The 25,731-nt window shown below is 41.9% G+C and overlaps 1 protein-coding gene across 3 annotated transcripts in view; it reads left to right on the top strand.

Moving 5' to 3' along the window:
* The window catches only part of LOC308296399 (glutamate receptor ionotropic, NMDA 1-like), an 82,849-nt gene that overhangs the window by 4,133 nt on the left and 52,985 nt on the right, over positions 1–25,731 (top strand). For 2 of the 3 annotated variants that reach the window (XM_080739672.1, XM_080739673.1), the window contains exons 1-7: positions 4,397–4,425; positions 5,242–5,351; positions 8,489–8,665; positions 11,337–11,399; positions 16,751–16,848; positions 19,212–19,333; positions 25,462–25,636. In XM_080739672.1, coding sequence (XP_080595798.1) covers positions 8,555–8,665; positions 11,337–11,399; positions 16,751–16,848; positions 19,212–19,333; positions 25,462–25,636 — 569 coding nt within the window. In that variant the 5' untranslated portion in view covers positions 4,397–4,425; positions 5,242–5,351; positions 8,489–8,554. The other variant, XM_080739674.1, reaches the window with a different exon arrangement.

Here is a 25,731-nt window from a genome sequence, read left to right on the forward strand (position 1 = left end):
CAGGATACTGTAATGGTTAAGGATCCTCCAGTCCAAGGTAATTAAATATTCCACAAGTGTATTTCTGCAGTGCTATAATCGTATAATCTAAGTGAATTTGCCTTCATATTTCTGAATCCCCCAAACAATAGTCCACAAATGAAAGCACACAGAGGCAGAGACGTGCTTGTTTTTTTTAATACATTTTATTATAGTGTCAATGTGACCTGTGGTGCTGGCTGTGTGAAGAGAAATGTACCTGGCCCTGCTGGCCTCATTATATTGCTTGCCTTTTTATCTTTCTAGTACCAAACGTTTCTGTCCTACCTGTTGTTTTTAGTAGCTGTTTTTGTGTTCCTTTGATGACTGTGTGACTCCAAGGCAGCTGTATTTCCTTAAATGGACCAAGAAATCCTAAGCATCCTTAATCATTTGTGCCTCTTAGTGCTTACTCCTGTATTATTTAGTGATAATAATAGAAAAATAGAGACATCGAGAGACAGTATGTTAAAAGTTAGGCTGGGCGATATTAGGCAAACCTTCGTTATTCGATAACGTTGTTGAATAATCGATATTACTCACATTAGTAAAAACAATTTCAGTATATAGTTTTTAATGTTTCTTTCTGCTTTAGGTCCACTGTCTGATGGACTCAGATAATGAATAGCATATCCATGCATGCACATTGCACAGTACACATAATAAAGAAATTAAATGTCTTACTCTTATTTCCATTTTCAACAATGGTTTTATTGAAATAACCACACCGGGTTACAGATGGACTGCTTTTTTGCATGCACTATGTGCATGAATATAGCGTATCTGTTAATTAATTTGACACACACACACCAATACCTAATTTCAAGCCGTCTTCGTCGGTACCGGTATGTATATCTCGCATGTTGATACCTCGATGAAGGTAAATAAATATTCGATATATTGGCCTGCCTTAGCCTTAGCCTATATATATACAGTATATATATATATATATATATATATATATATATATATATATATATATATATTAGGGCTGGGATGCAATTAAAAATTTTAATCTAATTAATCACAGGCTCTGTGATTAATTAATCGCATTTTAATCGCACATCGGTATTTGATCTGAGAAGCATTTTTTTTTCAAGTAAAACACATTTTGTTGTACGAGTGAATCAAAATTTCGCATCCACTGGGCCAAGCAAAGCGCTCTGATCGGCTACTTCTCCCTTTGCGTTTGTTGTCTCTTCTTGGTTGGTGCATTGCTATGATCTATATGCCCGAAACTGAAGGTTCTGTGGTGCAAAAACTATAAGTGCGATTAAAATGTGTGAATTTCTTTAATCGCGTTAATTTTCTGTAATTAATTAATCGCAATTAATCAGTTAAAGTCCCAGCCTTAATATATATATATATATATATATATACTGTATGTATGTCTGACCTTCAGCAGCTCGAATGTGTTTAAAAAAATACAATTTATGTGAATTGGTTTCCTCCGACCCACAGTCACTTGAGGCTATGTAGTGGAACTAGCCATTCGGACGCAAGCTGTCCATCTGGCATATGGCATCTGCACTAGCCAATTATAATGCTCCTGTGCATCTACCTCCAGTCAGAGGGCCCCACATCAAAATGCCCGCTACATGTCTGGTTGCATCCTAGTTGACAATCTATGCATGTAAAATAGCACATCTCTTAGTCACACCAACATTGTTCTTGTGATACTGTAGTTTTGTTCATATTGGAGAATATTACCATGACGGTCACAACATGCAGGGGAAGGAGGACAGAGAGACGGAGGGAGAGAGAGAGCGACAGTTTGTATTATCCAACAACACTGTCGACTGTTTTACAATTTGTCAGAGACAAAGAAAGAAAGAGAGGGATACAGAGAGAGAGAGAGACTGTCCCAGAATATCACCAAGATTCATTTATAAACATGTCAATATCTGTACAATATCTGTAAGAGAATCTCTGACATCACGCTCTGAGATCACTGTGATGTCATGGGAACCAAATCCCTTTTATTGCCATATATGGAGATCCCTGTGATGCCAGGGGAACCAAATCCCTTTTATGCCCATATATGGAGATCCCTGATGTCATCAGTATTAAGCCCATATCTGTGTGATGGATCTCCATGGGTACCAGGGGTAGATGGCCAAGACATTTTAGGGTGAGGTCGCTTTTCGCTTAGGCGTCTTACTGGTAGTTTGTATAATCTTTGGAATAAACCATGCTTGTATCTGATGCTAGTATAGGGATGCAGTGCTTTGTTCACTTGGACATTGGATCATTGCTGTAGCATCAAACCTGTAAAAATGTTATGACAGAAGGTGGTGTGTGTGTGTGTGTGTGTGTGTGTGTGTGTGTGTGTGTGTGTGTGTGTGTGTGTGTGTGTGTGTGTGCGTGCGTGCGTGCGTGCGTGTGTAGTTCTAAGCAGTGGTGGAAGAAGTACTACATTATACAAGTCCTGTACTCAAAATGTACTTGAGAGTAAAGTAATGGCATCAATATATACTTAAAGTACCAAAAGTAGAACGTACTCATTATGCAGAAGGTCACACGTTTTCAAATGTAGACACATTATTTGAAAATAGCCGCTCTACAAGCTCACAATGCATTACATAGCTTCACTTTATTGTCACCGAGATACCCTCGTTAGATACATTGTACCTGTGTTCTCTCTCCCCTCTGGCCACCCATTCCTTTCCACTTAGCTCAATCCCCTCAGCCAGCCCCGTATTGATTCTCCATTGTTTTCGCCTGTGTATCGCTTTGTGTTTAAAAGCCCTTTATGGACACAATCTGACAGACTGACTCTGTTTCTGCCAGCTTTTTTATGTAGCCTGTTCTGATAATAATTCTGTGAGTTCTGCCAGTACCCATGCCTGTGAAGAGGGTTCCCATCAAATGGGCAAACTTCAAGCACACTCAAGCAAGTATTTAATTTAGAAAGCCTTTAATATGACGACAGGGCTACTATTAAAAACAATAAAATGCCACAGACGCTGACCGGTTTTTCGACAGACAATGTCTTTCTCAGGGCGTGGCTGTTGTTGACTGTCAGAGCAAGTTCCTTTTATACTCCCTGTGACCAAGGGGACCAATCGGATATGTACCTCAGAATTTGAGTTATGATGTTATTGGCCTGTTTGTCCTGTTCCTGTACACAGCCTGCCTGCTGTCAAAAATACTTGTTTTGCCCCACAATTCCTGTCTGCTCATTCCTGTGCTTAGATCCACTTCAGCCATGTGCCACTTCACTGCTCTGACCTTCTATACGTGTGTATGTGTATATGTGTGTGTGCGCGCGCGCGCACATGCGTGTGTGTGTGTGCGTGCGTGCGTGCGTGTGTGTGCGTTGTAATGAGGCCAACATGGCGTTGTGTTGGTCAGCTGCTTTGTTGCCATGACAGAAAGAATCAGAGAGAGAGATGGAGAAGAGATTTTCTCTCTCTCTCTCTCTCTCTCTGTGTGTGTGTGTGTGTGTGTGTGTGTGTGTGTGTGTGTGTGTGTGTGTGTGTGTGTGTGTGTGTGTGTGTGTGTGTGTGTGTGTGTGTGTGTGTGTGTGTGTGTGTCAGGGTAGAGGGATTATCATGCCAGTGGATGATGATGTATATCAGACCAGAGGGAGAGGGAGCGAGGGAACACGAGGGAGAAAATGAAATGACCACAAACACACAAACACACAAACACACACAGGGCTGTGCTTCAGGCAGTTGCAGTTCAAAAGCTGAGTGAAAGGACGCCTAGTTCATTCAATTACTGACAGTACTGTGTGTGTGTGTGAGTGTGTGTGTGTGTGTGTGTGTGTGTGTGTGTGTGTGTGTGTGTGTGTGTGTGTGTGTGTGTGTGTGTGTGTGTGTGTGTGTGTGTGTGCGCGTGTGTGTGCGTGTGCGTGTGTGTCTTTATATCTTAGGTTTCATACACTATACTGTTTTTAAATGCCTCTCAGTTTGATAAACTACTGTTTATAAGCCAAGTAATTTCATGTCTTTCAATTTGATAAACTACTGTTTAGAAGTAAAACAATGTAATGTCTTTCTGTTTGATAAAATACTGTTCATAAACTTTCAGTTTCGTACACGGCTGTTTATCAAAGTAATTTGATGTATTTTTGGCTTCATACACTGCTGTCTGTGTGTCAATAAAGTAATTTTTTATGTCTGTCGGTTTCACACACTGCGCTGTTAATCAAAGTAATTTGATGTCTTTGGGTTTCATACGCTGCTGTTTATAAATAATAATGGTTTCCTATTGCCTTCAGGTCTATGCCATCCTGGTCAGCCACCCGCCCCAGTCCAACGACCATCTCACGCCCACGCCGGTCTCCTACACGGCGGGCTTCTATAGGATCCCTGTGATCGGGCTCACCACACGCATGTCCATCTACTCTGACAAGGTAACCCCATGAGGCTCACCACACGCATGTCCATCTACTCTGACAAGGTACCCCATGAGGCTCGTTATAAACCCACAGTAGTGACAACATATACCACAAACAGCTCACTTAACCTTGTTCAATCTCACACCAACCCTTTCGGGGTAATAATCATTATTAGGCCGAAAAATTGCTAAACTAGGCGATCCACTTGCTCACAACGTCTCGCTGTTGTGACGTGTTGAACTTGTGAGCTTCTGGCCAAAATAGCAGATCTACAAGCTCGCAAGTGAGCTTGTATATCTGATATTTCTCAACAGTTAAAGCATTAAAGGGATCCCTGGCTAATACAACAAATATGCCTTAATACATTATAATTGTCCTCTATAACTACAATGTAAAATTAAAAACACATTAATTATTTTATTTCTTCTAGAAATAGCTAATCTTTCACTCAACAGGGGAAATGCCCGTCGCAAGTTGAAGATGTCATAGATGTCATGTGTGATCTATCCCTATGGAATTTATGACATGCATGTGAAAATAAAATCAATACTTCCTATGGTTAATATGAGCATCAAATCAATATTTCAAATGTGTTTTTCTGCACATGCATGCCATAAATTCCATAGGGATAGATCACACATGACATTTATGGCATCATCAACTTGCGACAGGTATTTCCCCTGTTGAGTGAAAGATTAGCTATTTCTAGAAGAAATAAAATATTTAAGGTGTTTTTAATTTTACATTGTAGTTATAGAGGACAATTATAATGTATTAAGGCATATTTGTCGTATTAGCCAGGGATCCTTTTAAATAATTCTAGGCCTAAATGGGTTAAGATAGACCTTCATCATCGTCATCAAACTTATCACCACCAGAAGCCGTTGTATCCTTGTATTCAACATCGTGGCTGACATCATCATCATCATCATCATCATCATTATCATCATCATCATCATCGTCATCATCACCATCACCATCACAACAGGTAAGTGCATGTTACCCAGTCAGTGTGAACTCATAGAGAAATAGAGATGAGATAAGATAAAGTGGTAGAGGAATAGAAGGAGGAAAAGAGGATTAGATGTCTCGTGTCTACTCTAGACAGACAACTATTCCACGATCTCCGAATGCTATACAGCACATAGTCTGGAACAACACTTCCCGAAAGCAGAGATCTGTTCGTCTTTTCCGTTCACGAAAATATTAGGGCTGGGACTCGATAAAATATATATATATATATATATATTAATTAGAGGCTTTATCTAAATTAATCGCATGTTTAATTACATATCATTAATGATCGGCTCCCATTGCGTGCCCGGCGGTTTGTTGTCTGTTGGTTGGTGCACTGGTATGAATGGTATGCCTGAAACTCATCCAGTGAGAAAGGTTCTGTGTTGCAAACACTAAGCGCGATTAAAATGCGTTAATTATTTTAATAGTGTTAAGTATATTTTGAAATATCTTTAAAGCATATTTTTGAATTCCCATTTCTGCCAAGCAGCAATACAGTATGCTCTGACTAATTAGATTTACATTAGGACACATTTATAAAGAGGAAACGGAAGCGGTAATTTGCGATCGTATCGATCTCGCTATGAAACATCAGTAGCAGGCATGTTATGTTGTGTTTGATTACTAGTTCGTAGCGCTCCATTCTGCCTGTTTCTTTGGTTAGCAAGTAGCACTAGCAAGCAACAGGCTAGCCACTAACAACACTACGTCATCTGCTTTGCTACTGTTGTGTTGGTCAGACGGTGAACCAATCGCAGAAGACTGCCTCTTTGGCAACGCCCATCCCAGAAACTGCCTTGGATGAAAGCACGTTCAGACTGAATAATGGAGTGAAACGAAATGCAATTCAGGCTGAGTGTCAGGCTATCATTTCAGCCTTCCCAGCTCCAAACTGTATGACAGAAGCATTCGAAAACTGTGGGAGGCAACGGAGGAAGAAGATTAGGGGGAGAAGAAGAGTAAAAGCAGAACAGTAGGAGAAGGAGCAGAGGAGGAGTAGAATTAAGACACACAGGAGAGGAGTATTGCAAACACAGAAAAGCATCAAATTAATGATGAACATTTTAATATCTATCATATAATTAGGGAGGTCAGTCAGTAGGAGGTCAGTCAGTCAGTCAGTCAGTCAGTCAGTCAGTAAATGCTTTTCCACCTTTATCTCTTCAGCAACTGCTCCCAAATTTCACATGGCATTGGCCATTAGCATTATACAGACGGTGACGGAGCCCGATTTCCATTTTTCACAAATTCAAGCTATTTATTAGCGTTTCTTTACCACTTCTGTTCAACACTACACCCTGTTGTCAGAGTTACGGTCCGTTCCTCCAGGCCATGGGATCTGTAGCCCCACACACACACACACACCAATCTCACAGTTAGGAATGTTGCAGTGTCTCTCCCTCTCTCTCTCTCTCTCTCTCTCTCTCTCTCTCTCTCTCTCTCTCTCTCTCTCTCTCATATATGTGGTTTGCCTGCATGCACGGGTCACTAATGCACCGGGTGCATTTGATGTGTGTCTTATCTTCCGACGGGTATGGCAAGCGCATACATCCCCATACTTCTATTCACCTAATTTAGCTGTTAAATTATTTGTATCCATCAAAAAATATACACTCCTCCATGGGTTGCTCCTTACATTATGATGCTCCCACATATTCTCACACACGCACCAGTTACAGTTAATTTCACCATAACCCACACTCTGCACATATATTGGAGCACATATCTTCAAACGGGTAAGGTCTAGTACTGTTAAAGAAACAGTGATGACTGTCATCTTCAATCATGTGAAAAGACCATTAAGTATTACTGAATGTTATTCTGTGAGAATAGAACATCAATTAAAAACATTCATCACTTATACAATAATATTCATCATTCTCTCCTTCACTTCCTGTTCGTTTATATGACGAACGGGTCTCCGGAAAGACCAAATGGAACTGTGGGGGCTCAGCAGGCAGCCCAAAAGATTGAAATGTTAATTATTGCGTTATTAAATATTAAACACGTTTTAAATGAATGCCATATATTAACATTGACAGTTTGCTAACAAGTCCTCCAGGAAAAGCTGGAGAAGGTGGCAGCAAAGTGATGTAGCTGAACTGAGAACGTTAATGTATGCCATTGCCATCATATTCTCAATCCATAATGTTAATCCTCAACTAACCGTTTTGGCTCTGGTTCTGGCTGTAACAGGGGTTCTTTTTAATTACTTACGGTTCTTTATCTCAGTGGTTCTCAACCTTTTCACAATTTCTGCCTCTAATTGACAATTTGGCCAATGTTTAATTTGTCATTTTAGAGGTATTAAAACATCCTTAAAGTATCACTTTAGAAATGTGCAGATACCCTCTATCCAGTTGCCCATGTATGGACATGGGCAACTGGCGGCCCGGGGGCCACATGCGGCCCCCACCTTCACTTAATGTGGCCCGCAGGTTAATACCGGAATACTGATATATTATTGATTTCAGCTGTTACAATTCCAAGCATGACCTGCTTTAATTGCGTCAGTCTATATTAGTAGCTTAATGACTAGTATAGTAGTATTAAAATGTATTTTTTTATGTCCAATGCATTTGTATTTAAGTTCATACATTTAACATGAGTATATAACTAAATGCATTTGAAATTAAATCAAAATGTTACATTTCAGGATTCCAATTAAAAAACAACAAAAAATAATAAATCAGGATTCCAATTCAAAATAAGTAAAAATAGCAGATCTACAAGCTGAAAATGCATCGCAGCGCGATTTGAGCTTGTAGATCTGCTATGTTTGCTTCTTTTGTATGAGATACTAGGACGTAGCAATATGCAATGTGGCCCTCTGGAGTGAAGGTGGAAATATAGTGGCCCTCTCCATCATCAAAGTTGCCCACCCCTGCTCTATACACTCAAACTTTATGTTGGTTTGTTCACTGTTGTGTGAAAAAAACTATGTTGCACATTATAATCATCTGGGGACCCCCCATAATAATTTGGAGACCTCCCTTGACCCACAGGTTGAGAACCACTGCTATATCTGATCCTGCCTGTCATTTTGGTATCCATCTCTAACCATCTCCTCTCCCCTCCCCTCTGATACAATCATCTCTCCTCTCCCAGAGCATCCACCTGTCCTTCTTGCGTACGGTTCCTCCGTACTCCCACCAGGCTCAGGTGTGGTTTGACATGATGAGGGAGTTCCGTTGGAACCACATCATTCTGATCGTCAGTGATGATCACGAGGGACGCGCTGCTCAGAAACGTCTGGAGACACTGTTGGAGGAGAGAGAGACCAAGGTGAGACACACTGTTTGATAGAAGACACCATAGAAGACACTCTCTGTATGCGTGTGTGTGTGTGCGCGCGTGTGTGTGTGTGTGTGTGCATATTTAACAGTGGTGTCTATGTGATTCTGTTTCATCATGAGTTCGCTCATCCATGCGTTCACTCTAACCCTCCCCCCACTCATTCCTCCTCGCTTTGATATTCTTTCAAAGCAACTTCTCTTTTGCACTGTCTGTCTGTCTGTCTGTCTGTCTGTCTGTCTGTCTGTCTGTCTGTCTGTCAACAAACCTGTCTGTCAGTGTGTCTCTCAACCTTCTTGACTGTCAGTTTCTCTGTCTGTCTGTCTGTCTGTCTGTCTGTCTGTCTGTCTGTCTGTCTGTCTGTCTGTCAGCGTATGTGTCCTTCTGTCCCTGTCTGTCTGTTGTTCAGCAGTGGTAATAATATATCTAACTTTAAAATGCTACGAATGATACCGATTGACCAGGAATTATTCCAGCAATCGGAGCAATTCACTCTGATTCCAGAGTGATTTACTCTGAGGAAGAAGCATATTATTATGGGATGGTGGATGTTTTCTATACATACTGTTGAACAACTGTCTGTCTGTCTGTCTGTCTGTCTGTCTGTCTGTCTGTCTGTCTGTCTGTCTGTCTGTCTGTCTGTCTGTCTGTCCGTCCATCCACCTCATGTCAAGACTGTGTTTCCATCTCTACAGCACAACGAGGGAGCTAAGGGCTGGAGCCGCAAACATATCTAACAAACACACACACGCACACACGCACGCACACACTCATACGCACACACACCCACGCACGCACGCCCGCACACACACACTCATTCAAAACACATGCACACAAACACACTAAAGAGTGAGAGATATACAGTGTCAAAAACAGAGAGAGAGAGAGAGGGGGGAGGGGGATTTATGAAGCATTAATGTGTTACTGAGTCTTAAATGTAAATTTAATGAGATTAACATTAAACAGTGTATGGCGGAAAAGGCTAATGGTTCCAGACCTGCTTCTGTCAGCCTGCTCTGAGGCCATCAGGAGTGGAGAATTATTACTCAAAGTAAAGAATTATCGACTGACTCAATCAATCAATCAATCAATCAATCAAATTGACAGAAACACTCCTTTTTTGTCACTTTTGAAATATGTCCTCTGCGTTTACCCGTCCCATAACGACTAGGAGCAGTGAGCAGCCATTCACTGGAATCGAACCTGGGACTATAGATTGATTGATTGCTCTTGGTTCATTAATGACTGCTCTATAGATGCCCTTCTTTAACAATTTAGGCCTGAACGCAAATCTGTGTCACTTTAGATTGGAACCACTTTAACCATTATTTTATGCTTTAACTATTGAAAAATAGCAGATATACAAGCTCACAGCTTGTAGATCTGCTATTTTTGAACATTTGTGCAAGTCTTTGAATATTTTTGACCCGATTCTATAAATATCTTGTAAATCCTTCTTCTAAATCAGTGGTTCTCAAACATATTCATGTCAAGGACCCCCAAAATGACATATATTTGGCCAAAAGATGTTGTTCCAGGGACCACCCAGAAGCAAATATTTGAGTTACAAATGTTTGCTTTTAAAAAGATCTATTCAAAGATCTATGCAAATAAAATCACGATTTTTCAAAAATAGCAGATCTACAAGCTTGCAGCACGGCACTCTGTGCCGCGCTGTGAGCTTGTATAATATATCTGCTATTTTTCAATAGTTAAAGCATTAAATTATTCTAGGCTTAAATGGGTTAACTATTTCTCTATAGGAGTCGGATTCACAAGAAAAGAGTAATTGCAATTTGTTACGTCCCACCCCTGGAGGCCATTCACCGTACAGATGAACGGAGGCGCAATCAAGATAGAATACCCTTTCACTCTAAACGATTTGTATAGACCATTTCAGCAATTCAAAAGTGCTTCCAACAAAACATTAAAACAATGTGCAAAAGAAACGCATTATAAAAAAGGATAATTGAATACAAACAAAAATACGATTATAGAAAATTAGAATAAGATAAGATAAAACAATACGTTTTAAGTAGTAGCAACTTCAATGAATAAAAACAAAAAACTCTATAAAAGGCAGCAAACATAAAGTGAGTCTTAAGCTTTGATTTGATGAGAGTTGTAGCAAACCATATGGGAGTTTGTTCTATAGATGTGTGGTGCATAAACATTATACTTGGATGTTGTCAAAAAGTTGACGTTATTCATTGTCACAAGTCCGATCCAGTTTGTCATAATCTAAATATAACGCCTACTATGTCAAGTCAACTTACATTTATTTACAGAACACTAAATCTAAACGTAACATCTGCTATGTCAGGTCCCGAGTGTTACAGAACACTAACAATCCTACAGACAGGATTGATGTGTATTTTTAGCTCCTAGGTCTTAACTTTCGTTCTATGTAATGGTACTTCTACGTTGACAGGAGTCAGATGGACAGATAAAAGGCCAAAAAGACATGGAGGCAGGCTGGCAGGCAGGCAGGCAGGCAGGCAGGTGGATGTGTTTGCGTGCCCCAGCCTCGCTTGGCGTCCTGACTTGAAGCAGAAAAAGTGGAGATTTGTTGGAATGCTGCTGTGCCTCCTCATCTCTGACTGTCTATATAATCTTTTCCTGTGTCTGCATTATTTTCTCTGTTGCACCCATTACCCATCAGACTAAAAACAGGAACTATGAAAGCCACGACCTACAGAACTATGACTTCAGGAGAGGACCTAAGGTATACTTGCATGGTCAATGCACGCCGCCCAAAACCAAATCTCTGAGCTAGCTACCCGGTTAGCAAACAGCAGTCAGCCCTTATCAGCACTTCTCCCAGAGATAAACTCTTATCCTGGTGGCACGTCTTCTTTCAACCTTTTGGTTTTTGGTTATTTATGATTTCTTCCACACACTGAGAATGGATTTTTCACCACTAGCCAAGAAAGACGCCCTCCTCTCCTCACTCCTCTCTCCTCTCTCTCTCTCTCTCTCTCTCTCTCTCTCCCTCTCTCTCTCTCTCTCTCTCTCTCTCTCCCTCTCTCTCTCTCTCTCTCTCTCTCTCTCCTCCTCCTCTCCTCTTCTTCATGTGTGGAAAAGGGGTAGAGCTGCACAGCCCAGCAGGTTCCTCACCTCCTCTCCTCCCTTTCTTAATTTATTTCCTTCATTTTGGGGATTGAACCACCACCTCCTTCTCCTCCTCATCCTCCTCCTGCTCCTCATCACTTCATCCTCTCTTCTCTTCCTCCGCTCCTCCTGGTCCTTCCCACTCGTCTTTTTTGTTTTTGTTTTAGTTTTTGTTGAGTTGCGGTTGCATCAGCGCTCCTCTCAACGTGCACGCCCTCCTGGTTGGACTCTGACAGCGTCTCTGTTTGCATGTGACCCCCCACCTCCTCCTCTCACCCTCCAGCTTCCATTCGGCAGATCTTGGAAACATGATTTTTTTGTTCTCCATTTTCCCCCAGATGAGAGGCCGCATGGTGGAGGCTCAGGGTGTGGGGGGGTGGGTGGGATGGTTGGGTGGGTGGCTGGCTGGGTAGTGGCTGGGTGGATTGGGTGGATTGGGTGGTTGGATCTTAAGGTGGTAAGTTGTCGGTGGGAGTGGTTTGATTATTGTTGATGGGTGGTGGTGGTGATTGGTTGTTATTGGATGGTGGGTGGCTAGTGGGTGGGTGTTGTTGGTGGTGGGTGAAGTTAGTTGTTCGTCGGGGTTTGGATGTTCATAATAGAAATGTATCCAAAATGTTCTTGTTGTGATCAGGTGATTAGAAACTATCTTCTCCAGAAGATTACCTAGGAAGTGGGTTTGATAATGGGCCTGTACAGCAGGAGTTTTCAAAGTGGGTGACGGGGCACCCTGGGGTGCCGTGACGGCAGTCCAGGGGTGCCGCGAGATAATTTGATAATACTTGACTGATTTATTTGGACACTTAAAAATATATTTAGTGTCAATTTAAACTTGAAGTACAAAGTTATTTTCAGTCAGTTCTAACCAAAATGGCTATTATCTCAATGTTTTCCTCGCAACATAATCACTAAAATATCATCTGTCAGGCAGAAACCTCTGTCGCTTGTGTGCTTGTAGATCTGCTGTTTTCACTAGTTTAGTACATTTTATAGATGATAAATACAAAACAGACGGTTTTGGACATACAAGGTTTCCACCAGACAACGACGATATGCTATAAGGTGCTGGGAGTGAAAATTATAATGCCTCGGATTAAAAAAATATTTATGGGGTGCCCTGAGACAAAAAAAATGAAAACGCCTGCTGTACAGTAATTGCAGTCAGATCTACAGCATACAGATGTCGCTGAGTTTTTTTTTATCAAGGCTATTTTTAGGGGTTTGGGGAAGATACCTGATTGTGGGGAAGAGTTTATTTGTACTAGCTGTATTGTGGGGAGGCAGTGGGAAGCAGCTTTAAAGAGCTTAGTTGGAATAGGGTCAAGAGCACAGGTAGAATAATTCATTTCATAATGGAGATGTCTCTCCGCTAACAAACTCAAAAATATGTAATCCTATATGTGGGCTATTGGGCAGGCAGATCCCAGGGAGTTACTAAAGCAGGGTTACAAATATGAGTTCCCATATTAATGTAACTAGCCTACAGCCCCTTGGTGTGAAGCAGACAGACTGTGATGTTGCTCTCTCTGGAACTGCCCCCCTCCCCCTCACTCCATCTCTGCTTGCAGGCAGTTGGGACTGGGAGTGCGCTGCTTGTTGCCGCCCATTTGTGATGTAAATCGCAGCACAGGACAGCCGCCTACAGGCCAAAATTTGGGAAAATATTTTAAACATTTGGGGATTATGAGAAGTAGAGACACATCTGAAGGTGATAAAGTTGATGTTGGGCAAGGTACATGCGTTATTGATTTTTGTATTATGTTTTTTAGACAATTGAACAACTGCTGAACGTGGAGTTACAGATGGAAACACACACACACAAACACACTATTTTTTGGGGCGATTCTAATTAAGGTTGTGGGATGTTTCTCCCTAAAAAATGCAGCATAATCCTCACATTTCAGAGCCTTGATTGTTTAAACATGTACAGTAACAGGGGTAGGTTAAAAGTGGAGAAAGGGGCTTAAGGGTTGTTTTGCTTTTCAGTAATTATCTTTAGGAAATTGTGTTGTCTCTCCTTTCTGACCGCATTATTGTAGATCAATATTTGTAATTTAAGAATGGGGACAAAGATGGTAATTTTGTCTACTCTTCCTCCAGCTTCACTTAATCTGGCCAAGGGCAACATTTGGCAACATTGTGTCCATGCAGCAGGATTAACTGTATCTCTGGTCCTACGGTATGCAGTATATTACCGTAGTTTGTTGTTAAAATCATCAACAAGGTCGTCAACTTGATATAGGCTGCAACAAGATATATGTACTTTTAGTGAAGAATAGGTCTTATGTGTTTCCACAATTGTTTATAGTACGCTTCAAATGCTGGTCAAGGTATGGAATCCCCAATAAAATAATAGTTTGTCATAATAGTAAAAGCAATGGACATAACATCTTTGAAACTCTAATAAAAAGGTTATTGTCATGCTTAGGGGGGCTATAGACAGTCACAAGTACAGACTGTGTTGCTTTTATGATTGTAGTCATATAAGAGCAGGGGCGTCAATTGGGTATGGCAGGGGTATGCAGCTGCCATACCCTGGGTCCAGGGGGGAAAATAAAAGTTACTTTTAAATATAAATCCATGAATGTCTCTTTGTCTATCAGTGCTGGTTATTATGTTGTTAAAAATAACTACAAATGCAAAATGTATGGTCACATTAACAACGTATTATAATTATATTCTCCACACTTTTATTCTCCCCATCTTGACAAAATGGTAGCCTATATTCCCAGGTTCCATAAGTCAGCTGCACAGGTGCAATTCATTATTGTTAACACACTTTGCAAGCCGAACGTACTTGCCCGTACTTGTCCGGTCGGCTCAATTAGCCGCTCGTCTTTTTCCGTACTAGGTCATTAAAAATGAAATTAATGATAATTATTAAAAAAAACAGTCGCCGGTCGTCCTCTGTCTCTTTAAGAATCCACGTGAAGGGTTAATGTTTCAGCGACGTCATGACGTCATGTGCAACTCACTGCCTGAAGAATGCATAGCAGCCGTTGCGTCTCTCTGTATACAAGCAGGATCCGTTAGCGTAGCGTTCCTCTGAGTCTTTTTCGATCAGACGAAAGACGAAATCAAGGCTTCACAATGAGTGGATTACATGTGTTTAGATCGAGGACGTAATGTACTTTCGGGCGCCGTTTTTTATCGCTGTCTCCCCCGTTTGGCTCCACGCAAATGAATGGAGGAACTCAGCCTACAGCCTCATGAATGTAAGTCCGCGGCCCAAAATCGTGCTTTGTACACGTATCGCTCGCTCGCACCGAGCGCTCCACTACGTGTTGTTATCATTTGGTGCATTGTTTTTTTTAAACATGTTTATAAATAAATAGAAGATTGATCGGCAGGACTTATGTTCAGGGGTTTTTAAGGGGCTCCCTGTGGCACGTTTACTAACATGCCAAGTTTAGCTGCACTTGAACAACCATTCCAGGCTGCAGAGCCTGGAATGGCAGGGGGGGGGGGGGGGGGGAGTCTTTACTAATGGAATTAGTCTTTAATGGAATACAAAAAAGTAACTATAGTTTGGTGCAGGATCCTCTAACCGTGCAGAAGCCTCTAACTGTAATGTAAAGGCAGTAGCTTTCAAATACCAGAGCAATCGTGTCTGATGTAGGATTCCAACAGGAAGTCCTTGCCAGAATTGCGCAAACAACTGCTGCCCTGGATCTGGTAAAGCTCAAGCCCATATGGAAAGTCAAAAACATCAGTAAAGCATCAAAAGTGACACTACTGCATTTGATGTATTGATGTTGGTGTATTGATGTATTTATTGTAAATCGCGTCTGCTAAATGCCTAAATTGTACTGAGCTCACTCGCCATCTCAATTTCTGGTTTTGGGGTGGTGGTTGGTTGGTGGTTTTTGGGTGGTGGTTGGTTGGTGGTTTTGGGTGGTGGTTGGTTGGTGGTTTTTGGGTGGTGGTTGGTTGGTGTTTTTGGGGTGGTGGTTGGTTGGTTGGTGGTTTTTGGGTGATGGTTGGTTGGTGGTTTTTGGGTCGTGGTTGGTTGGTGGTTTTTGGGTGGTGGTTGGTTGGTGGTTTTTGGGTGGTGGTTGGTTGGTGGTTTTTGGGGAGAGGTTGGACGGGTGGTTTTTGGGTGGAGGTTGGTCGGTGGTTTTTGGGTGGAGGTTGGCTGGTGGTTTTGGGGGTTGTTGGTGTGTGTGGGACCGGGAGGTTGTTGGGTGGTAGGTACTGTAGTTGGTGGTTGATGGGTGGTTGGATGGGTGGGTAGATTTTGGGTGGTACCGTCGTTGTTGGAGGTTTGTTGGACGGACGGGTGGCTGTTGGGTGGTTTGGTGGCGGATGGTTGTTTGGTGGTTGTTGGTTGGGACCAGGTGGATGTCGGGGTTGGTAGATAGCTGGTGGTTGATGGGTGTTTGGAGTTGTCGGCTTGGTGGGTAGATGTTGGGTGGTATCGTCGTTGTTGGAGGTTTGTTCTACGGGTGTGGGTGGCTGTTGGGTGGTGGTTGTTGGTTGGTTGTTGGTTTGGTGGCGGATGGTTGTTTGGTGGTTATTGGTTGGTACCGGTTGGATGTCGGGGTGGTAGATAGCTGGTGGTTGATGGGTGTTTGGAGTTGTCGGCTGGGTGGGTAGATGTTGGGTGGTAGTTGTTGGGAGTTCGTCGGACGGGTGGGTGGTGGTTGATTAGTTGCTGGTTGTTGTTGGAGTTGGTCTTTGGTTGTTTGGCGGTTGGCGGTTGATGGTTGGTTGGTGTTTGTTGGTTGTTGGTCATTGGTTGCAGGGTGGTGCTCTGTGGGTGGGAGGGCTCTGACGGTGAACATCTGATCATGTGTTGTCCTCCGTGTGTCCTGTGATGTTTCTCTTGCTTTGGTGTGACCTGCTGTGTTCCTGCATCTTGACCTGTCCTGCTGCGGCCGCGTGACCGACCTGTCCTCCTGCCTCGTTGACCTGTGGTCCTGATCTGTCTCTCTGCATGGCGGCCTGGCCTGTCTGTCATCCCAGGCAGAGAAGGTGTTGTTGTTCAGTCAGGACACCAACCTGACATCTCTGCTACTGGAGGCCAGAGACCTGGAGGCTCGAGTCATCATCCTGTCTGCTAGGTTAGTACACCTGTCTGTCTGTCTGTCTGTCTGTCTGTCTGTCTGTCTGTCTGTCTGTCTGTCTTTCTGCCAGAGACCTGGAGGCTCGAGTCATCATCCTGTCTGCTAGGTTAGTACACCTGTCTGTCTGTCTGTCTGTCTGTCTGTCTGTCTGTCTGCCAGAGACCTGGAGGCTCGAGTCATCATCCTGTCTGCTAGGTTAGTACACCTGTCTGTCTGTCTGTCTGTCTGTCTGTCTGTCTGTCTGTCTGTCTGTCTGTCTGTCTGCCTGTCTCTCTCTCTCTGTCAGGTTAGAATATGATCCTGTCTGTCAATCAGCTTATCGTCACTGTCGGGCAGAAACCTCGTATCTCCAAGTTTCACATTTGTAAACTTTTTCGCAAAGTAAAGAAGCCCTGTAGTGAAAACAGCTGATCTACAAGCACACAGCGCCTCGCGGTGCAAGGCGGTGTGTGCTTGTAGATCGGCTGTTTTCACTAGTTTAAATAATTTAAAAAATGATAAATACGAAACAAACGGTTTTGGACATACAATGTTTCCACCCGACAAGGACGTTATGGTCCTTGCCTTCAAACAGGGCAGGGGCGCAAGAGGGGTGCGGGTGTTTGTTGGCGTAACCAGTTCCATAGGGGTGGGGGATGACTCCCCTCCCATGTCTGATGACCAGAATCACAGATATTATGTCACGGTCTGTCATCTACTTTTAATGTAATTAATCTACTTTCTGTAGCAACACTTTTCACTTTAACCATTAAAGTGTGCCTTATTATTATTGCACAGTAGCCTTAGGAATACTGATGCTGACCTTCAAAGCAGCCAAAGGTATGGCTCCTCCATACCTCCAAAACCTGATCAACCCCTACACCCCCACCCGTTCACTTAGATCAGCCAACACAGGGATGCTGACAGAACCCTCGCTAAAAACACCAGGACAAAAATCCACTCGTCCGAGACAGTTTGCCCTCCTGGCTCCCAAGCTTTGGAATAAACTCCCTGTCGCACTTAGAACAACGGACTCACTTGCTCGCCGTAGACTGAAGACTCACCTTTTCAGTCTCCATCTAAACCCATAGTAGCACTACTGAAACACTCAATGACTCAATTTAGATTGATTTTATTATATTGTATTATTATATTGTATTATTATATTGTTTTTTAGATTGTTATTCATATGCATTTGTCATATTGTTGCTGATGTTCTGACATATTATCTTGTTTATTATAGTGATGTATTATCTGCTTATTGTAAATCGCTTTGGATTAAAAGCGTCTGCTAAATGCCTAAACTGTAAACTCTAAACTGAATAGAAAAGAAGTTGGCCATGAAACAGAGTGTCTGCTTTTAAAGCAAAACATAATGTACATCCCTGACGTCTTTAATAGTCTGTATCTAGAGGACATTGTGAGTTTCTTTTTAAAGATAATTATATGGAAATTACTTCAAATGAGAAAAGTTCTCCATAACTGCTGAAAACGCAGCTGAATGGATAGCAAATTATGCTGAGGAGGTTTTTTATGGCAGCATAAATTAGATGGATTGAAGAAAATCAAATCAAAGTTACACAATGGAAAATAAGGACCGTCTCAACCCTGCTGAGTTTGATGAACACTTTTCATAGCGGTACCAATTCAACAAAGAACCTTTATCAGATAAAAAAAAATCATAATTAAATACTCAGGAGTGGACCGTTTAAAATCATTTCTTCTTTGGCTGCACAAGTTACATTTAACATACTTTAGGTTTATGCCATATCTCTCAAAGGGGAAGAGAAAAAAGTAATGCCAATGACTAATCTCAAGAGAGTAACGTTTGTTTGTTAATTCATACTGAACAAACCATTATGGTGAACAAATTTATCACAGTCTAAATTTTTAATTTGCTGTCGGTTCCCCCGGTGTGTGTGTGTGTGTGTGTGTGTGTGTGTGTGTGTGTGTGTGTGTGTGTGTGTGTGTGTGTGTGTGTGTGTGTGTGTGTGTGTGTGTGTGTGTGTGTGAGAGTTATACCAATTTATATCCAGTACAGATCTATAATCTCACAGGTGAGATCTCTTCACTGTCGGACAGAAACCTCGTCATTTGTACGTTTTCTTTTTCTTTCCGTAAAGTAAAGCCCTGCTTCACCATACGAGACTGTTGCACAAGACTAGTGAAAATAGCTGATCTTGCTTGTAGATCGGCTATTGTCACTAGTTTAAATAATCTTTTTAAATGATGAACACAAAACAATTTAGGACAATCCACCCGACAACGACGATCTGTTATTTTTTCGGTGTCTTCACAAGTAGTAATACAAACGTGTGTGTGTGTGTATGTTTGTTTGCGTGTTTGTGCGTGTTTGCGTGCGTGTGTATGTGACCACGCAGCGAGGACGAGGCCGCGTCGGTCTACAAAGCAGCTCGCCACCTCAACATGACGGGTTCTGGGTACGTCTGGCTGGTCGGGGAGAGAGAGATGAGCGGCAAGGCCCTGAGTGAAGCACCAGATGGTAGGAGCAGCACCCCACCCCACCCATCTCCACCCTGACATCTCCACCCCGCCTGCCCTGCTGTTAGATCATATGGCAGACTCTCTCTTTCTTTCTTTCTTTCTTTCTTTCTCCCTCTCTCTCTCTCTCTCTCTCTCTCTCTCTCTCTCTCTCTCTCTCTCTCTGTTTCTGGCTCGGTTTCCATCCAAATGTTGCACGAATTTCCCCAAAAGTCAGCAGAAAAAGGAATCAGTGCATGTTGTTGTTCCCATGACCTGCGGTGCAAACAGTCAGAGCGCAACGCAACGCGATTATGTCATCGACAACGCGAACACCAGCCAAACGGTTATGGAATGGTTTGCTGTTGAGGTTACATAACAGCCCCTCTGACAGGTGGTTGGTTGTACATCACCGTCGTCTGCAGGTTACTAGAAAACGGTTGAGGATTTTGTCAATAAATATGAAACTCTTGGTACAAGTCATCGTTTTATTCAATTCGTCTGTTTCCTCTTTATTGCATTTTATCTCCAGCATTTCTACCAATTTTCATCCAAGTGTCAAAAAGTATTTGCGATATTCCGGCCTTTTATCTTTACCCATTAAAACCGGGAAAGCATCTGTGCCATTTTAGATTGCTATTTAAAAATAGCAGATATATACAAGCTCATATCTTCTCGATCTGCTATTTTGGAAAGATCATGAACATTTTTGCAAATATTTTAAGCAGACATTTATATATGTTAACTCAAATCTTTTGCTTCTGAGGGTCCCTGGAACAAAATAATAATGATATAGAAACATTTGTAGAATTGGCCTCTTGTAGGGGTTAATTCCATTCAGGTTTTTTTTCATGAGCATATATTCAAAATTCACATGAAAACATATGGATGGAGACGCCATATTCTCTCTCTCTCTCTCTCTCTCTCTCTCTCTCTCTCTCTCTCTCTCTCTCTCTCTCTCTCTCTCTCTCTCATAATGATGACATCTGTACTCATCATAGCTAACACCTCGGTGTGCGTTGTGTTTCTCTTTCTGACGCGTTTGAACGTTTAAACATTCCCAAACAGAAACCAACATGTTTAAAGGTTCCAAACGGTGTTTATTCTGTGAAACTTTGTGGCTTTAAATGTCTAACATCTTTCTGTTTGTTTTCATTTTTATAGTGTGTGTCGTCTGCCCGCTCGCCAACCTCTTCTTTCAGTAGACAAGCCAATAACACGCCCATATATAGAGAACATAGAGCCTGTGCTGTATGTCTAGTCTTAAAGGGATAGTTCACCCCCAAAATTACGTATTTTCTTACTCGCCCCCCAATAATTTCATGGCGACAGCAGTTCCCGATGGAGACACGAAGAGTCTCCTTTGTGTCTCCATAGGGAACTGTTGTCGTCATCAAATTACTGGCTTAGGAATGCGACGAAAAACTAAAAATATCCACAAATTCAACGATTACAATTGGGTGAGTAATCTTTTGCGTGAACTATGGTGAACTTTCACTTTAATGTAGGTTCACAGAAGCAGGGGATACACATAACGAGTTTGAATCAAGTTTTATGATTTGTTTTTACATGGGGTGGGGCGTGTCCCACACCCCATGTAAAAGGTAGGGGGGGGGTAGGTACATTTGCCAGGCAGAGTTGCTACGGCAACGACGCCCCGCCTCACAATGAAATCTGTGTGAACGCAATGGTAAGATTCCCGCCGTCGCTTCCTGTTTTCCTGTCTGAAGCTCCGCCCTGGTCAGTAGAAGCCACACCCTTTTCAACACAGTGTTTCTGCCTCCAGCTGGGGGCGCTGTTTGCGCAGGATGACTCAGCTAGCCAGAGAACTCATTAGCATTGACCAAATGACCGGATGGTTCGAATGTTAGCAGTCTTTTCCTGCACCGAATAAGGTGGGTCACAAGAAGGCCTCAACCTAAAATGCATTATTAACCACTTTAACCCTGGCTGGTGTCCCTACTTTGGGAAATAACAAATTATTTGTCAGATCTACAAGCTTACAAAGCGTGAAGATGCATTCTGTGCTTGTCCATTGGCTACCGAAGATTGAAAGATTTATTTTTATTGAAAATGTTTTGAATTCGTTTTTTGAAATAGGGCTTAAGTGGTTAAATATCTTTGTCAGGCAGACAACTGAAAACAACTAGCAATTCATTCCTTAATATCATCAGGCTTATGATTTATACCTATGATTTACACTCCATAAGATGGTTGGATAGAAGTGATTCATATCGTCACTGTCGGGCAGTATAACCTCGTATCTCCAAGTTTCAAATGTGTTCATATTTTCGCAAAGCAAAGCCCTGCTTCATCATACAAGGCCGTTGCACAAAAGTAGTGAAAACAGCAGATCTACAAGCACACAACGCCTTTCACTAGTTTAAGTAATTTTTAAAATGATAAATACAAAACAAACGGTTTTGGACGTACAAGGGTTCCACCCGACAACGACGATATGTTCAAGATTATAGTCATTAGTATGTATGGCTGATTGACATCAGTAGCTTATTATTACAACCAATATAATGTCACATTCAATGTGCTGTGTAGTTCCCTGGCTATCTGGCTGATCTTCAACATCTCCAGCTGCTAGCTAATATTGTAAAAGGCCTCATGTACGCGCTATAAAACAGCATGTCCTTCTCAACACATCTGTGCATCAGTTACTGTACTTTTCAACAGAGCACGTGTCACGGGTACTGTATGTTTTAACAGAAGCACGTTGTCTGCTGTTCTGTTAAAAAGAAACATGGAATGTGTTACGCCCTGAACTGACAGAGGAATTCAAATAATACGAGGGAAATAGGTAATGTGCAGTGATGTTAAACTCTAAAGAAAAATAAATCTACAACTGAAAACCGCTGGGCTTATATAAAATGGTTTCTACACAATGTAAATTCTGCTAGTTGTAAAAATTACAATGATTTTTCTTAATTTATAAGTGCAGCACTCGTATTGATTCAGTAGCTTAGGCTACTATATCACAAGGCTATGATCCATACACACACATATATATAGTATATATATATATATATATATTATATATACAGTATATTATTCTGTATGAGCACACAGACAACGAGAAGAGCTATTTTCTTGTTGTTAGGGCTTATAGTTCATCTTCAAGAAACCATACCTGGCATGTCATGTGCTATTAGAGCATATTATTCACAATTCTGTACAAAAACATTGTTGTAGTATTAGTAAATAAATGCTGTCAAAAGCTTTTATGTGATGAAACCATTTTTTTAAAGGAGCTCCAAAGCAACACTGTGACCACCATTTGGATTCAAGACAGGTTCCTTTCCACACACTCATATTATTATGGCCTGCACTGGTAATCCAGCCAGCCAGAGGCCAGTGTGTTAGCACTGTTTAGCATTCCACATTGAAACCAAGGGATCCAGCTGTCGGGAGCATACTGACGTTCACTCAACCTGAACCCTAACCCATAATAACCCTAACCCTGAATCCCAACCGTAATCCCAACCACAACCCGTCCCTAACACTAACCAAATGATGGGCCCTGGGTACAAGGATTCATGTTAACTATTGAAAAATAGCAGATATACAAGCTCACAGCTCTGCGAGCTTGTATATCTGCTATTTTTGAAAAATCGTGAAAATGGGTGCAAGAAACCTATGTTTCCATCTCAGTGGTGCTCAAACCTCTTCATGTGAAGGACCCCCAAGATGATATGTGTTTGGCCACGGACCCCCATCTCGAAATATTTCGTTCCAGGGACCTCCCAGAAGCAAAATTTGAGTTACAAATGTTCGCTTAAAAAATACATAATTATATTCAAAGATTTTCACACATTTTCACGACTTTTCAAAAATAGCAGATCTACAAGCTCGCAGCCGCGCTGCGAGCTTGTATATCTGCTATTTTTCAATAGCTAAAGTTACTAGGGCCCCTCCACCTTGGGCCCTAGTAACTCAGTCCCACCACCCCCCCCCCCCCCCATCCCCCCCCCCCCCGTTGTGACGCCCCTGCCAACACCTACCCTAACCCCAACACCAACCCTAAAATGAGGGAACACGGGGCTGACCCCTATACCGCCGAGAATGAATGATCTACAAGCTAACAACGTGTCTCTTCATAATGCGTTGTTAGCTTGTAGAGCAATACTGGTCGGCAAGCGACACGTCGTGCCACGGGGTATAAACCTTGGCTTAAAGGGATATTTCACTTAAAAAAAAACTTTTTGTCATTTTATCGTCTAATCAGGCTTTTATGAACACCCTGAACAGTTTTTAATTTGCTTGATTCAATATGTCAATGTTTGATGTAAATGTTACCAGGCCCTTCTCCTCCAGGGCTTCTCCCCACACACACCCATTGTAACTTCAAACTCCATTTTAACCATGATAGATTCATTACAAAACACCCATTATTTTTCTGGTGACTCATACTACCCTCCTAATACGTGAGCAGGCCGTGTTTTTTCGATAACTTTTTCCATTTATTTTTAATAATTTTGTATTGTAGGCCTATTTAATTTTTTCCATTTTCCCAAAGAATTATTAAAAATAACTGAAAAATGTTATTGAAAAAACACTGCCTGCTCACGTATTAGGAGGGTAGTACGAGTCACCAGAAAAATATAATGGGTGTTTTTAATTAATCTATCATGGTTAAAATGTATTTTGAAGTTACAATGGGTGTGTATGGGGAGAGGCCCTGGGCCTGATAACATTTACATCAAATATCTAAATATTGAATCAAGCAAATTAAAAACTGTTCCGGGTGTTCATAAAAGCCTGATTAGATGATAAAATGACCAAAAGTTTTTTTGAAAGTGAAATATCCCTTTAAATGCAACCATTATGCAGCCAGCAGTAGGCTACTCGTTGTTTTAATGAGGAATGCCACCATTGCTTATCTATTGGTGTTTGTCTAGCTGAATTATAAGTGCAGACAGTTGTTGTTTAGCAATATGCCAGTGTTTGGTTTGGAAGCATTTTGTCTCAGAGTTGTTCAGGGGGGCAAAGGGTGATTGTTGTGTCTTTTTTTAGGGAGTAGCATCTTGCACCTTGCATGTGGTCCCGTGATGCTACAGACCCACCAGCCGGTTAATACTAGCATGCTAGCCTGACTCCTCACACCCATGTTCGAGCGTGCGTGCATAATCTGCATAATGTGTGAGTGTGAGTGTGTGTGTGTGTGCGTGCGTGTGCGTGTGCGTGCGTGAGTGAGTGTGTGTGTGTGTGTGCGCGTGACTCCCCTCACTTATTAGCCCTACAAGCGGTCAGGGCTCTATAAGGACTGCCTGTGTCGTTTAGTCCAGCACTTTTAGTCCCAAACTAGTTTCTAACACCAACAATCATATCCATGGAATTGACTGTGCACCTTCACATCCCCAAAGAATGGACCCTACTTATGTAATTTCCTCTAGCACCACCCTTAGACCAAAATGTCAATTATGCATGCAATATAGTACCTCATAATCTAATATGCAGATTGCAGGATGAACGCCTACTTATTTTGATCACCCCCCTTTTCTCTCTAGCCACCCTATATGCTGTTTTAACACACGCATGACTGAACAGGTCATTTTGATCTTTTTGAGATTTAGAAATGGAATTGCTGGATGGATTGCTCTGGAAACACTGTAAATATTTATTTCATATTTACAAAACGTCTCAAACAGTATGTTAAGGAAAAGTCATGAAAGGGCAAATTTTCCTGAGCAAACCCAAGCCACCTCAAAATCACAAAATCAAGTCATGCGAGTGTTGAAAGGCAGCTTTTTAATTATGGTACTTTATTTTATTTAACTAGAAAGCTTTAGCAGTTTTGTTATGAATGAATATATACATAATTATAACACCCGCCGCCAAAACCGCACACTCCACCCTCTTGGCACCCCGCCCACTTTTTTTTATCAGCAATGGCCTCTAGGGCCCGCTAGTGGGGCCTTTAGGCTCTTTCAATTATAGCCTGCCAGAATCTACCCATAGATTAGTAAAATAAAATGCGTGGCTGTGCTCATGTTAATGACCATTTAATGAATTCAACTCCGTTAATTATGTGAATGTATTTGGGAACGTGAGTGTGTGTCCATACAGTGTCTGACCTGTCTCTCTCTCTGGTGCTGCCAGGTCTTCATACAGTGTCTGACCTGTCTCTCTCTCTGGTGCCAGGTCTTCTGGGGTTACAGCTGATAAACGGTAAGAATGAGTCGGCTCACATCACGGACGCCGTGGCGGTGGTGGCCCAGTCTCTACAGGAGCTCTTTGAGAAGGAGAATATCACTGAACCTCCCCGAGGATGTGTGGGAAACACCAACATCTGGAGAACCGGACCGCTTTTCAAACGGTCAGTAGGTGTTATTATGATAATAATAATAATAACTAGTCATGTGCCAGGGGGGGGGGGGTATGCACACTCACAATATATGAGGGATTGAATGT

This window comes from Nannobrachium achirus (assembly GCF_963921795.1).
Source record: "Nannobrachium achirus genome assembly, chromosome: 12".
NCBI classification, from domain to species: domain Eukaryota; kingdom Metazoa; phylum Chordata; class Actinopteri; order Myctophiformes; family Myctophidae; genus Nannobrachium; species Nannobrachium achirus.